This window comes from Mangifera indica, chromosome 5, assembly GCF_011075055.1.
Source record: "Mangifera indica cultivar Alphonso chromosome 5, CATAS_Mindica_2.1, whole genome shotgun sequence".
NCBI lineage: Eukaryota > Viridiplantae > Streptophyta > Magnoliopsida > Sapindales > Anacardiaceae > Mangifera > Mangifera indica.
This window is the reverse complement of record NC_058141.1, coordinates 18,122,492-18,137,856: the sequence shown is the minus strand read 5'-3', so window position 1 is coordinate 18,137,856 and position 15,365 is coordinate 18,122,492. Positions and strand designations below refer to the sequence as shown.

The 15,365-nt window shown below is 35.8% G+C and overlaps 2 protein-coding genes across 3 annotated transcripts; one reads left to right on the top strand and one right to left on the bottom strand.

Annotated features, from left to right (window-relative positions):
- Positions 1–127: 127 nt before the first annotated feature.
- Positions 128–7,100, bottom strand: LOC123217771 (conserved oligomeric Golgi complex subunit 4-like). 2 transcript variants are annotated; one of them, XM_044638898.1, is made up of 3 exons: positions 5,644–7,100; positions 2,555–4,156; positions 128–1,131 (listed from the first exon to the last, which is right to left on the bottom strand). In XM_044638898.1, exons 1-3 carry the CDS (start codon positions 7,075–7,077, stop codon positions 502–504), a joined length of 3,666 nt encoding a protein of 1,221 aa, XP_044494833.1. In that variant the 5' UTR covers positions 7,078–7,100; the 3' UTR covers positions 128–501. The 2 variants fall into 2 exon arrangements, with proteins under 2 accessions (XP_044494833.1, XP_044494832.1); XM_044638897.1 differs by lacking the exon at positions 5,644–7,100 and adding an exon at positions 4,324–4,344 and having other exon boundaries at positions 2,555–4,203.
- Positions 7,101–9,471: 2,371 nt separating this feature from the next.
- LOC123216423 (two-component response regulator-like APRR9) lies at positions 9,472–14,132 on the top strand. The gene is made up of 9 exons (XM_044636834.1): positions 9,472–10,008; positions 10,865–11,026; positions 11,124–11,254; positions 11,363–11,506; positions 11,943–12,117; positions 12,235–12,517; positions 12,642–12,795; positions 12,828–13,424; positions 13,708–14,132. The coding sequence occupies exons 1-9, from the start codon at positions 9,798–9,800 to the stop codon at positions 13,822–13,824; spliced, it is 1,974 nt and encodes a 657-aa protein (XP_044492769.1). The 5' UTR covers positions 9,472–9,797; the 3' UTR covers positions 13,825–14,132.
- Positions 14,133–15,365: the final 1,233 nt, after the last annotated feature.

Below are 15,365 nucleotides of genomic sequence, written 5' to 3'. Positions count from 1 at the left end.
GATATTCACCCTTTAGCAAAGTCAGTTTTCGTGTCCAAACTTCAAAAAACCATGAATACATCAACCTTACAATTAAACAAGGATTTTATATATTTGATATGATTGATTTAATCATAGAACAATTCGATTCAAATAAGAATTTTTTATTATCAAAAATAAAAAAAACACTTACCCTACAGTCGGCACAGTGCCACAATCCATCACTAGTCCATGGCTGAAAAAACGACTAAGAAATACACATCAAACTCCCAGTAAAATTTCTGTACCACTAATGCTTTCCTATGAGGACAATATAATCAAATGATTGTGCGTCATCCAAGCACTGGTTGGGAGGTTCAAAATTGGACAATCAACAGATTTGAGGTGGTGCCACCGAGAAAACTCGTAAAAAAGAAAAAAATAAACCCAAAGAACTAGCCAGACTATCTATAGTTGGTGCATGGTATGGGTTTGCTATTACACTTAACGGGAAAATAATAGAAGAATATGAAACGGGAAGTTTTACAACTTCAGAGCAGCTATTGCTTCAGGTTTAAAATCAACCCTTAGACCAAGAACTCGCCTAACCTCAGCTGGGGTTAGCCTCCAGGTCATAGGACCAGAGTTCTCGCCCCAGAAATCCAGAATCTCAGATACCTTTTCCAAGTTGAGAATTGTTGCCATTTGTGTAAGGCGAGCAAACTTGTCTCTAACAGTCCTCTGAGTCATGCTAGAGAAATGGCTTACCAGAGCCCTAGCATCTCTGTCAAGCTGCAGGCCACCAAGTTGACTGAACCTTTTCTGCATCATGATCACTTCAAGCCTCTTAACAATGAAATCAATGATCAAATGAACAAATGTGTCATAATTGTTCACAGTCATCAGTGGCTGGAGCCATGCTGCATTTGTCTCAACGGCATGGAGAAGCCTCTGAACCCATGGATCATTAACTTCATTATCAGAATATTCAGCCTCTGATAGCTCGTAGCTGATGGTTGCAACATTGTCCAAAACTGGACGGATACGGGGTGTTATGGTTGCCACGAGTTGTTCCATGCCAGTATTCAGGGCTTGCTTGAAAGTTTTACTCAAATCGGCCAACTCAGATAAACAAGACTTAACCTTTTCTCTGTCAGCAGGTGCAGGGAATACCTGAAGAAATGATTGCTATTATTCTACTACTTGAATATCATTACAATTTCAACAACCAGGAAAACCAAAAAGAAAGCCCAATGAACAGAAGGCAATCAAGGGTATGTGATGACATAAAAAATATTGTCACAATAATATCTGATAACTATCAGGCAGTGTTCAAGCATATAGGATTCAAGTGTATAGGATGGAGACACTTACCAAAAAAAAAAGTGAATAGGATGGAGATAACTATTAGGTTTTGATTAGTTAATCAGCTCAAGTTTTAGGAGACACATCTAAGACATTCTTATGCCTCAGACAGCAGGCTAAGACGTCATATAAGATTTCTAGTATGTTAGAACTAACAAACAAATGAACAATAAAAAGTCTTTCAACAAGAACAATGAGAAGTTGAGCAGAGATTAAAAGGAAGGTTTCTTCGATAATACTAATCAGCTGTCCTCGTGAGACAAGTTCACTATTTTACCAGAAAAAGTGTCTGAATCTTCATTACCACCCAAAATTACATATCAAGTTTCGTTAAGCGAACTACAAAAATGTTGATCCAGGTTGCACTCTCCTTCATTCACAGCCATACATTCTTCCTCCTCATGACTTCATGGACAAAACTGGGAGGCATTTACCAAAATACTAAATGAGATTCATGCAATGCCAATTTTAATCCAGTTTCCATCAATTTCTATTTTTTTATTATTATTTTTTTCCTGCTTTGGAGACAGTGTTTATGGATTGTGTTAGGGCTAACATATCTGTTAGCTGCAGGAAACAAACGGTTGCGAGCACAAATTCAGATACAGCCGTTGGCACAAAAGAAGAGGGTGACCACTTAAGGGGAGTGGACCACATGGCTAAGGGAAAAAAGAGAGACGGAAACTCATGTGGAGAGGAATATTGTTTTGGGTTTTGGAGAGCCTTTGGCTGAAAGGGGAGGTCTCTGGCTCCTTGAATTAATAAAATTATCCATTTGTTGACTGTTTTGGGCAGTTGTGTAGCCAGATTGTAGCAGTGAGTGATAAATTGTTTTCCTCCCTACTAATATAAATAAAATCAGATTTATATTCCTCATTCTCTTCTGTTTTGTGTGTTTGGTTGTGATTTTGGACTGTGTTCTTCTGTGTTTGGGTAAGAATTGCAGGTGGAACCTAACAGATTGCAGTCAAAAAAGTACCTCACTGTATAAATTAAATTTTATTCAGTTTATCAGACACATGATATGAAGACATATATGTAGTATTGTTGCAAACCTTCTGAACTCTAAGAGCAGGTGTATGTGTATCAAATTACTCAATGTATGCTCTAACTTGTAATGCAGCAACTACACAACCACGGGCAAGCCAACCTTTTTTAAAAAAAAAAAATAAGATACAGGCAAGTTAAATTCAAACAAAAGACAGAACATAAAAGCAAGTGTGGCACTCACCTCTGCACATTGCTCTTCAATCTCATGCTTTAGTTTCAGGACATACTCACTACTCACATCAATATTATTCAAAGCTGTTGCAATCTCTGTGCCAGTCTTCTGCACACCAACACCACCCAAGAACAATTTTGCCCCAAGGTTTGGCTCCCTTGTTTTCTGTTGCAATGCCTCATGGTATTCATTGCTTAATAAACTAGTTGCACCACTCAAGACAGCAATCACAGAGCTAATATTTGAAGTAGATATTGCCCTTCTCAAACAACTCTGAATAACATAAAAAGTATCATCTACCATAGATGTGGTAAGGCTATCACGTGCAGGTTCATCAATCCTAATAGCCTTTCTCACATTCTCCACCATAAAGAATCCTTCAAAAATCACATAAAACCCAGTAATCTCCTGCAAAACCTTGTTAAAACTTCCACTCCTAAAAGCCTTAGTAGCTCGTGGTACTAACTCCGGATCCACAGAACTTAAACTCTTAATCTTAGACACCATAAATCCAGTATAATCCTCACCCAACTGCATCAATGACAAAATTTCTTCCAGATACAACTCAACTTCTCTCGGATCAGGACCTTCAGTCACACCCACAGTTAGTAGATTCATATTTTGAGCATTAATCTCAGATGCTAGCTTAGCCAATTTTCTACACTCCATATATTTCTTCAAAATCATACCCCCTCTTGAATCACACTCCTCTTGTAACTCACATACAGCATAAACAATCCCATCCTCTCCACACAAACCGCTCAAAATCCCATCATTTTCCTCAATAGCAAGCACAATATCCTTAAACAAATTAGTCAAACAGGAAACAAAATCAACCTTGGTTTCATCTTGACTCTGCTCTATCAACTCCACCAAATTATCATACTCCATCTTTGATCTCATCCCTATAACTTTCTTCAAATACCCTACATACACTTGTAATCCTTCCTCTTCTATTCCTAATGGTGAATAAAGCTTTATAAAGCTTAAGATCGTACCGTGATCTCTTTGATCCACTGCCACTAACACGCGTTTCTTAACGATTCCTTCCAATCGCCTTTTCGCCCCCATTAATTGTTCTCTTTGCTCAGATCCTGAGTCCTTGTACTTGCCATCAATTTCGATAAACCTTTGCACATAATTGGCCGCGGCTTCGAAGTTTTCTTCATCCATAGCAATTCTAACGCCGTCCAAACAATTGTTCCGTTCCACGATAGCATCAATGCGAAGGAGAGTGTCATTGACTCGAGACTGAGCCAAGTCAAGCTCTCGGACTTTGCCGCTAACTTGATCAGCGAGATCGCTGGTGGAGCGGACGTTAGAGAACATGTGATCCGAATCAGCCTTCACTATTTCCAGCACCTCAGCGGATTTCTGGAGTTGGAGAAGGTGCTTGTCGAGGTCACTGCGTTGCGAGAGGAGGTTGTCAAGATCGACGTCCAGCGCCCGTTGGTAAGCGATGCACTCGTGGAGTAGACGCGTCATGGCGCCTACGTCTGTTAGAGTACGGACATAGGCTAAGGCCTCAGGTGTACCGAATTTAACAGACGGAGGCAGAGCTGTCTCCTCATTTTGTTGCTCTTCCGATGATACCTTTGGAGTCGACGACATCTCAGTGCGTAATTGTGGATTTGAGATCAGGCCTCTCCCACCTCACTCTGAAATTCCACAAGATTAAGTTGTTTGTAAGCAAACAAATAATAATCCCTACTAATGACATCAATTAATTCAACTTTTATTCAATATTTGCACTCCTCATCCATCCAATTAGGACGCACCATATCAGCGCATTTGATTGCATCTCTTTCTTATTTTGAAATTAATTTTTTTTTTTTTTTTTAAAAAACTTCCATCAATTTTATTCAGAATTGCAAGATAATTTAAATTTCATCTGATAAAAGATTGCTTTGTTTTGTCATTTATGTGCAAGAAATAATTAATTCATTTTAAATGATATTTTTTTATTGGCCGAAGGACTTACTCTTACTTAAAGTTTATTGTATTTTAAATTAATACCCGTTAAATTGTAAAGGTAAAATCACAGGAGAAGTAGACATTTAGCATTGTGGCATTACAAGGATGAGTTGATGACTGAAATATCGAAAGAAGTGCTTGGAGTTGGAATGTTGCTAAAGGTGTTTAGCTTTGGTGGACGCCAAAGATGTATATTGTTGGTCAGTGCAAGAGTGTTGCACGATCATGAACGAGGAAAAAACCGTGTCTTCACGTTTCTTTCCTTCTCTTCAGCTGCAGAAAGTGATGCTGCATCCTCTTTAACTGGAACAGTTAAGTCCAATAACATTGCCTTTTGAGTCACATTTCTTTTTCTGCACTTAATTTGATTCCTGTCACATACTCATATTCCACTTGCAGAATTTTCGAGGCTGTACATTAATTGTTAGAGGAAGTGTTGAAAGAAGTGAATCTTGACTGCAGTTTTGATACGCAGATGTTGATGAAGAAACTTGTTTTATCAACCGGAAATGGAATTAAGTTGGAGCAGCCGCCTTGGCTGAAATGTGTAGTTGGAAGAGCAGCTATTTACAATTACCAGAATACAAAATCTTGCATCTTACGGCTCACTCTGGGAATTTTCTATATTTTGTCATATTTCAACTTCCACAGTCAAAATTTTACCTGAATAAACTTGCCGGAGGGAAAACTCATATAAAGTGGCTTCCCGTGCAGAACTTCAATATTTTAGCAATAACTGAGATGGTAACACAAGTTAAAAGGATCACTTATTTGGTATATCACTTGCTCTTCTGCATCAACAGTCAACATAAGAGGGGCCTGGATCAAGAAAATCTCTGCGCACATTAGAACAGTCAACAAAATTAAACTAATCGGAAATTGGTCACAGCAGGGGACTTGAAAAAAGACAAGTTGAAGACAAATAAAGATGTATTACATTGGATACTTCGCTAGCTTACAAAATCTTCATATGACAGCAAAAATAAATCACTTAAAAGAGTGAAGCATAGCAAGTATGATAAAAGAAGATTTTCACCCATGGAACAAGATCCACAGCTGGCTCGGTTTTAAGGGGGCAAAAATAAATTAGTTTATTACAGAAGGAAGCATGTTGAGCTCTAAGCTCTGGGTGATCTCGATAGTGTCTTCCTAATCAAGTAATCCTCCAAACCAATACCTACCTCTACTATTCTTGTGTCACGCTTTATTTCTACCTTCATAACCTTGTTCAAAATCTCCTCTGTTCTCTCAGTCTTATCCACTTCACAAATCCTAGGAACTATAATTACCCATGTGTCCTTATGTGGAGCTTCCCCAAACTTAAGCAGTTCTTCCAGTATTCCACAAGCATCTTCAACTTTACCAACATTACAAAAGCCCCTTATCAAAGTATGGGAAACTGAAAAATGTGGAGAAAATCCCTTCGATAGCATTAAAACCATATATTTCTTCGCCTCATCAAACATCCCTTGATCACATAACCCGCTGACCAAAGTCCTATAAGACACCAAATTAGGCAAGCACCCATTGGAAGACACATCCTCTAGAACCTTACAAGCATCCATTGCACGTCCTTCTCTACAGAATCCTAATATGACCGTATTATAATGTACAATATCAGGGTTGCAACCCTTAACTTTCATTCTACAGAGAAGCTTATAAGCCTCCCTGAGTTTCTTCTTCCTGCACAAACTATTCAACAATGTAGTATAACTCAACGTATCTGGTACGAACCCTTTATTCAACATATCCTCCAACAAATCAACTGCAGTATTCACCTGGCTCTTCCTACACAAACCCTGCATTAAAATCCTATACGACTCCACATCAGGCATAACATCTCTCTTAAACATTTTGTTAAACAATGAGTATGCAATACTTAAATCTCCATTCAAACAAAACGCAAGCATCAAAATGTTGTAGGATTTGGTATTAGGCAAAACACCATACTTATGTGCACTCTTAAAGAGATCAAAAGCAGGCCGGAGATGGTTGCGGTGAGCAACAAGAACTTCAAGAATGCGATTCAAGTGTTTAGGCAAAGGCTTGCAGTCAAACTCAAGCATTTTATAGAATGTTTTGAAAGCTTTTCCTGGTAAATCTGCTTCTGCATAAATTTTGATTAGATAAGTAAAAAGAGTTGCATTGACTGGATGGTGACTGGATTTAAGGTGAATGAGAATATCGTCAACGAGAGAAAAATACTTAGCGCGACCAAGTTTCAAGATAAGAATGAGATAGGAAGAATAAGTGTGGCGAAAATTGGGTTGGCAAGCGGCGTAGTCGAAGATTTCTTTGGCCAGGAGAGGGTCTGATTGTGAGGATATAAGCTTCTGGACTCGACATGGAGACCCAATTGCAGATTTTGAATTGGAAATCGATGGTGGTTGCTTTTGCCTCTGATTTTGCTGCTGTTCACGTTGGTTTTGGTTTTCTTCATCTTGTCCTTGTGGTGATGATGAGGAGTAGAAGAAGAGCAATGGAGTTTCTGGCGGGAAGAAGGGTGTGCGAGTGGCCGTTGTGACATTTTTGAATGAACGAAGAAAAGGTTTGTACATTTTTGTTATTTCGATTCTCAACCGCTGACGGATAGTTGGGTCAGTGTGTTTTTATTTATGGACTGAGTTAAGGTTCAGGCATAATCTCGGGTCAAACTCAAACGTTATGGGCTTAAGAATTTGGGCTGAATTGTACCAGTCGCTGCAACAGTCCATGATCCAATATAATCTTAACACTTGTCCAAACCGTTAATATATTGAGGCAAAAATGGGACAATATTACTTATAAACAATATTATGTATATTTATTTTAAATATATAAATAAATAAATATATATATATATATTTTATATCTTTAATTTAAAATTATTTAATCACATAATAAATATATATTAATATATATTTATACTTAAAATAAATAGACATAATTTTATTAATTTTCCATACAAAATATGTGTATAAGAGGATTCAAGATTAAAATTAATGTAAAATATTTATGAGATTAATGATATTATAATATATAAAAATAATGATATATTACTCGTATCAGTTTATATACGTTATTTTTTATGTACAGTATGTAAAAATTCATAATTAATATACCACTATTAAATTTTGAAAAACTTTAGAGACCGTTACTTAATAAAACAAAGTTTTAACACTTGCATACTAGCATGTATCAATTAAATTATTAATGAAAATTTTCGGACTTCGGAACTTCACCTAGTGTTGCTTGTGATGGACGACTGCAATATTGAACCAGAGGTGCATTTTGGAAAATTGAACAAAAAATTATTCATACATTTTGAATCATATTTAGTTTTCTTCGATGATATATTTTACCACCAGTTGGCATGAAATATTGCAAATGTCGAAGAATCTTTAAGGCATGTGATTGGGAGGTCACATTTTGCTCCTGTACTTACCATTCATGGGCAGCAGATTAATTTGAGTATTCAGTCCCTGCTTTTGCTATCTCTTCTTCAATAAAAGTCGAGCGGTATGTTGACAATTGAACATTCTGCATCTTCAACCACATGAACGGTCGTCATAAGTCGCTTGCCAAGCTAGTTCACATGACAATAACCGCACGTTTTTATCGTTTACAAATTTGTTCAATATTTGGAGAAATAACAGATTTGTGTTTGCCGGTCGGATCTTGTTCTAACTAGCTTAGTTTCTTGTGACCTCGTTCCACGTAGATAGCACTACACCCCACGATGTTTTCTACCACGTGCTTAAAATAGAATTTAACCTATATTACTTGAATATTTAAGTTTTGGCAAAATATTCCTTCTCTATTCTAGACTGCTTGCACGAACGTAGCTATTTCTAGTAAATGATAGGGATAATGCCCGTAGAGTTTAATTTGAGCCACGCACATCATGTGACTACTTCTATTGACAGGTGTTGATTTGTTTTTTCGGCCAAAAGGACTATTTCCCAATGAGATTTTGAAATGTTCCTAAAATCACATTTATAAAATTTAAAATTTTATTTATGAATTAATTATTATTAAAAAAATTTATTAGAAACAGAAATAAAATTATAATTTTATAAATAATATTAAAAATATATAAAATTTATTATTTTTCTCTTAAAATTTTAAAAACTAACTTTACCTCTCTTTAAAGTTTTTTAACTTTTAAAAATAATATTATTTTTTATAAAACCTAAGTTTGTTTTCCAAACAAAGTGATCAGATGAGCATTTTCATCAATTTGTCTCGTATGGAGTTGACGAAGATGTATTTTTGTTTTATCTTTTGCAATCGCCAGAGAGATGAAGGGTGACTAGAGATTCGTGGGTGAAAGTGTCGTTTTCAATGATTGAAGAGTGTTTAAAAAATAAATTTTAAATTTTGAGAAAAAAAAAGTTATTTTTAAAAATTAAAAAATTTTAAACAATAATAAAATTGTTAATTTTTAATATTTTAAGAGAAAATATAATTAATTTTATATTTTTTAATATTAATGATAATATTATTTTTAACAAATAATTTCAATAATAATTAATTTATGAATAAAATTTTTAGTTTTTCAAAAATTATAGATGTGAGTTTAACATCAAAACATGTGGGAAATACTCCTTTGGCCTTTTTTTTTTTTATAATATAATTTCTCTTGACTGGTCTACAATAGAATAATACGAAAAAAGAAAGATAAAATAATTTAATTTAATTATATAAATTTCGAATGAAATTGAGTGATTAAATATTGCAAACAAAGTTCATAAATCAAAATAAGAAGGAATCGGTACACGTGTCAGAATCCTCACCACGAGATGTAAAGTGTGGTATGGCATCGCCGTCGTGGCTTTCTTCTGAAAATATCTTCATCGAAAACACCAGCTGTCAACACGTGTCAATATGTGATGGAACCGTACAGGGAATCAAGAACACATCATCTTGATGCCGCCCCAAACACATAAAATCAAAAACAGTGGCCCAAATTGCGCCAGCTCAACTCGTCGAGCCATAAAGCAATGGCGGCCCACCTTTTGTTCTGACCGTGTGAGAGAGGAAGTGTTAAGCTAAGACGATATATTTCGGGATTTTCGCGGCTGTAAACGAAAGACGGATATCTATTCTGAGGCGGTTTATTGTCTGACTTTTGCTATCAGACTGATACAGTAACAGATATTTGCAAAGGATGAGGTTTTTGGATTATTTAATTACAAAATATGTTCCTTTTATCTATTTGCTTCTACCGTTATAATAACCAAGAATTAGGGTTATTGCTTTTAGTATTTGTGTTGTCTTGTGCTGAAAAGCAGGGTTTATGAGAATGGGTGAAGTGGTATTGAGCAGTGAAGAGGCAATGGAAATGGAGTTGGAGACAGGGGAGAAAGAGACTAAGAAGGATGGATCTTCTGAGGTTGTTAGGTGGGAAAGATTTCTGCCGAGGATGGTTCTTAGAGTTCTTTTGGTAGAAGCAGATGATTCTACACGTCATATAATCTCTGCTCTTCTTAGAAAATGCAGCTACAGAGGTATTGCTTTAGTTCTTCTCTTCTTCTTCTTCTTCCTCTTTTATTTTTTCTAGTGGAATTTGATTTCTGGCCATTCTGCTTTCACGGAAATTTGGCTTGTTTTGGACAGTTGAATTTTTTGAAGTTTGTTTGGATTTTATTATGTATTGAGTGATCAACTAAATGAGGTTACACTATTAAAAACCTTTAGTCAAAACAGGTATAAACCAGTACGTCTTACTTGTATAAATTTATGCATCATCTTCTCTCAGTATGTTATAAATTAACAATTTTCCCTTTCACAGTCTCAGAAGAGAGATTCTTCAAAACAAATCACAGTCTGTTTCCCTGCAAAATTCTCTACGATTAATGAAAAATGCAATGGTCCATACTCCTAAAAATGCGGCATAGTTATTTCATTTTTAATCTGAAAATCTTTGCTCGATAAGGCTTATATGGAAACAACATTGACTTCTTGAAGTTACTTTTCGGCTGACTTGCACGATCAGTCTTTCAAACAATTTAATTTGTATACTAGGAGATATGATGATACAGTCGTACTCATGGGATGAGTGACCTGTCAATTTATATGAGCAGACTATACTCTCCATCAGAGCATAGCATGAGTAACCACTGGCTGCAAGATGCACATTCTGAGAAAGATACTGGCCCTGGCTCACTGGTACATAAAACCCTAAGTATCATGGAGCCTCTTTGTTACAGGGGATTATTTGATTGTTTTATACCTGTGTCATAGTTTCTTCTTTTGAATTCTAAATGTATATCCATTTTTTTCTGAAGTAATATATTTGACTCTGCTTCAAACATTGGCATTAAAAATTGAATTATCAAACCTTATATGTGTTTATTCATACAGTTGTTGCTGTTTCTGATGGGTTATCGGCATGGGAGACTTTGAAGGGCCGGCCCCATAACATAGACCTTGTACTAACTGAGGTGGAGCTTCCATCAATATCTGGATTTGCACTTCTGACTTTAATCATGGAGCATGATATTTGCAAGAAAATTCCTGTAATAAGTAGGTTTCTTTGGCCAGAACTGTACTTCAGTCAGTTTCAGTCCTTTCATCAAGTGGGAATATTAACATGTTAGTGTTTCTTCTTATGGTCATGCAGTGATGTCATCACATGATTCAATTAGTATGGTTTTAAAGTGCATGTTAAAAGGTGCAGCCGATTTTCTCGTTAAGCCTGTTAGGAGAAATGAACTGAAAACCTTGTGGCAGCATGTTTGGAGGAGGCACAGTGTATGCATCAATTCTTCCTCTTTGCCTTTTGCAGTCTTTGTTGGATCTTTCATATTCCTTGGTTCTGATGGAGCATAAACTTGAATGGATCTCTTTTTTTTTAATCAGTTACTTGGTGGACATTTTCCTCAAAAATTGCCTGTTATACAGCATAAAGCTGAAGCAACTTCTGAAAACAATACATCGAGCAATCATTCTAGTGATACAAAACGGAAAAGTAAGGAAAGCAGTGAGAAAGAAAGTGCTGCACGAGTAAGAATTTTTTTTTTTTCAGTTTCATTTGTAAATATACGAGTCATTTGGCTCTGTGTAAATCATTGCAAATTTGTAATCTTATGCTGTACAGACACCATGATTTGAGTTATGTCAGAAACTTGCAAATGTATGCTAACACTTGCAATTCATAAGATCAGTCTCATCTGCGTGAGTGACAGCTAGTAGAGTCATAGTTGAAATATTATCTTTATGAATAGCTAATTGTCAATTACTCTGTTATTATTATCCCCTCCGAGATGCATTGATTATGCAATCCACATGATAAGAAATAAGTTGCTAGAATATGTGTATCCAAGATCAGTGATGAATACATATTGAGGTCACTTGTAGCTTAAGGAGAATTTCTTTTCCCAGAGTAGGTTGGCTTCATGAAATTTCACATAGACTGCATGTTTTGCCACTTTTTGTGCAGAGCTCTTGTACATCGCCTTACTTGGAAGCTGAGAGTGCCTACATGCAAAATATGCAGGGTCTGTTAGACCTGAATGGTAGGAACACCTCTGGTTTGAACAATGAAGAAATGGAAAAGCTTGATGAGCGTTTCAAACTCGAAAAAGGATCAGTTATGCTTGAGAGTAATGCTGGAGGCATGTCTATATCTAATGATTCTCATTTTAAATTTTTTCAAGTTTTCTCCTTTATAATGGTTAAATGACGGATATATCTTGTCTTTTTCTGTGTTAAACCAATTTTACATGGTGAAGGTGTGAGACCTGAAAATGATAGAGAAAATGCTTGTACTAAGGGGGTTCATGGATGCAACGATGAACTGATTGAACAAACTAGTGGAGCTATTGACTTGATTGGCACATTTGATAGTTTCCAAAATTCCACCAGTGGACAATCAACTTTCAATGATGGCATGAACAAGTTTGAATTTGCTCCACAGTTGGAATTATCTTTGAGAAATATCTCTTATAGTTCAAAAGACTTGGTTACTGATGAGAGGCATGATCTTAATCACTCTACTGCCTCAGCCTTCTCATGGTGAGTTTGAAGTACATGCTATTTCTAGTTAATTTTCTTTTGTAATCTGCATAAGAGATGACTTATCTACTTGCTGAAAAGGTCACTTTGCTCTAAGTTCCTGATTCCCAGTTCCTGTTTGCAGGTACAATAGTAGTAAGAAATTCCCAACATCAGGTTGTAAGTTTCCTAAATTGAAGGATGACACATCTAATTCCCAAGAATTTTTGTCCAGTCAACTTTCTGAAATTGCTACTGGTACCTCTCAATTACATGGTGCTACATTGAGTAACGGTCGAGAAATATGACATCTCTGGGCATTGGTCAATCTGGGCAGTCTGAAGTAACATTTGCAAGACCACAACTAGGTTTTATTCCTGTCCCTGGTGTGATGTTTGATAATATTGGTGCTGGATATACTCACGTATTCCCACCAATATTCTATGCTCATTCAGCTTTACCCCTTGCATGGACTCCTAGATCACCCTGCCAGCGGGAACAGTCTCCCTTTCCTTCATGTACCTCTGTTCATTCCAACCCTGATGTTCATGACTTAGAAGGTCGTCGAGAGTCTGATGAAACTATCAACAATTCTATTGACCAAACCATATGTGAGCAGAACAAAGTGGAGCCTTTGGAGGATCTACAGCATGGTTCTATTGCTGCTGGTCAGAGCACTTGCAGTAGTTTTTGTAACAATTTTGGAAATATTAATAATGCTGGCACATGTGGAAGTTTTCCCAATAGAATTGATGGAAATGCCATTCTATCTGAGCCAGTTGAGAAGGGAACAGCTCCTGAGAGTTTGAATGGAACTCTTGTCATTGAAGATGGATTCAGAAATATGGATTCTCACCGCTCTAGCCGAAGGGAAGCTGCACTCACAAAATTTCGGTTAAAGCGGAAAGATAGATGCTTTGAGAAAAAGGTATACTTATTATTACAGCGGTAATATAATGCTATTCAACAGTGCAGAAGCTATGCAGCCTTGGCTTGTCATTCTGGTGCTTTCTAAATTCTGAACTCTGATTGTTGTTTCAGTAATTGTCTGTCCTGTAGTACTTTTTCCTGCTAAATCCTAATCTGGGACTATTTCTCGGTTTTTGATTAAGCTTGGAAGTTCCAATTCTTTAGTGAGAATAGGTAAAAGCAGAGAGTGTCGTGTATATAAACTGGAATCTCATTTATTTAATGGGGAAAATTTTGCACAGGTTCGATACCAAAGCAGGAAAAGTTTGGCAGAGCAACGTCCCCGAGTGAAAGGACAATTTGTTCGTCAAGTGCAACATGAGATCACAGCCGCGGCTGCTAATGCTGATCGTTCTTGAGTCTCATTAATGCCCATTTTTCCCGTGTTCTCAACTTGGTTTGCGCTTTATCCCGATGACGTGATTTAATTTTATACCGTGTGTTGGCTTGATTACAAATTTTTTCAGGACGGGTGGACACACTGTCTAATAATAGAAGGTAGCCTGTAATTGTCTAATAATTTTGTCTCGAGTAATTTTTTTTCTGCGTTGATTAATATGTTTGTGCTGTAGTACGTCATAGAACCGACTGACTGTAGTCTGTAGTTAGACTGGAATTTGTATGATGGCTTGCTTAATAGGTTATAAAGGTGTTAATGTTTCTGTAACGCTGTAATATTCACGAATCATTTTTTTTCCTTTCAACTTAAAGCTCCCTCAATTGGGTCGCTACGACTTTAGGCCTTTTCTGTGGGCTCGTTACATATATGCCTCCAAGTCCAATTATAATAAACCTCTCCCTCATATATCGGAATTTGGGTTTTGTTCACTGGTCCGACGCCGTTTAATCAATCATTTTGTCATTCATCGGTGTCCTACGATGTCGTTAGAAAAAAAGCCATTTTTTAAAGAATGTAAGTGAGAAGCTCATGAAGGAAGATAGACGTTTGATGAGAATGAATAACGGGAGGATTCAGGTCAGAGGTAGAGATGATGAGATGGCGAGTGATCTGGAGACGAACTTGAAATACCTAAGATTTTGTCTAAATACGGAGGATGGTGGTGTGGTGTTAGATTGGCCTGCGAATTTATATCTGCTGGAGGAGCATGGACGGGGCACCAGGTTGTTGTCGCTGCCGGGAACCATGAAGGGGACAATGAACAAGAGTATTCAGTCGTTTTTGTAATTTGTCAACCGCTGGAGCACGGGTTCAATCCGGTGGTTATGAATATGAGAGGTTGCGGTGGTGTGGTTCGCCTCTTGCCACAGCTCGAATTAATTTTTTTTTTTCCGAAAGAAATCTCCCACCTTTAATATTTATAAACATTATTAAAAGATAAATTCATATAACATTTGTGCTTTGGCCATTCAAAAAGGAAGACACAGAATTATTTGACAAAACATTTGTATTTTGATTATACTTAGAAGAAACGTGAAGTATTTGTGTTTCGCTTTAATTTGCATTTTAAATATATTGTTTTAAATTTCGAAACTTAATATATATAAAATACGTATTTTATACATATTTTATATTAGACATGTATTTTTATTTTTTTTATATTTTTCGTTTTTTATTAATTTTTTAAAATATTAAAATGTTTTTTATATTTTTAATTAATTATTATAATGTTATGTTATAATTATAAAAAACAAAAATTTTAATTTTTTTGTTATTCAAATCTAATTAAATAATTTTTTTGTATTAATTAAATCTTTATGTTATATTAATTTTAATATTTAATTATATATTTATATTTAAATTATTAACTAATAAATCTATAAAAATATTAAAATTATTATCAATATTATCATAATTTTAAAAACACGTTATTAATAATATATTTATTAAATTTATATATACATATTTTTTAATTCAAATTTATAATTTTCTTATAAACAT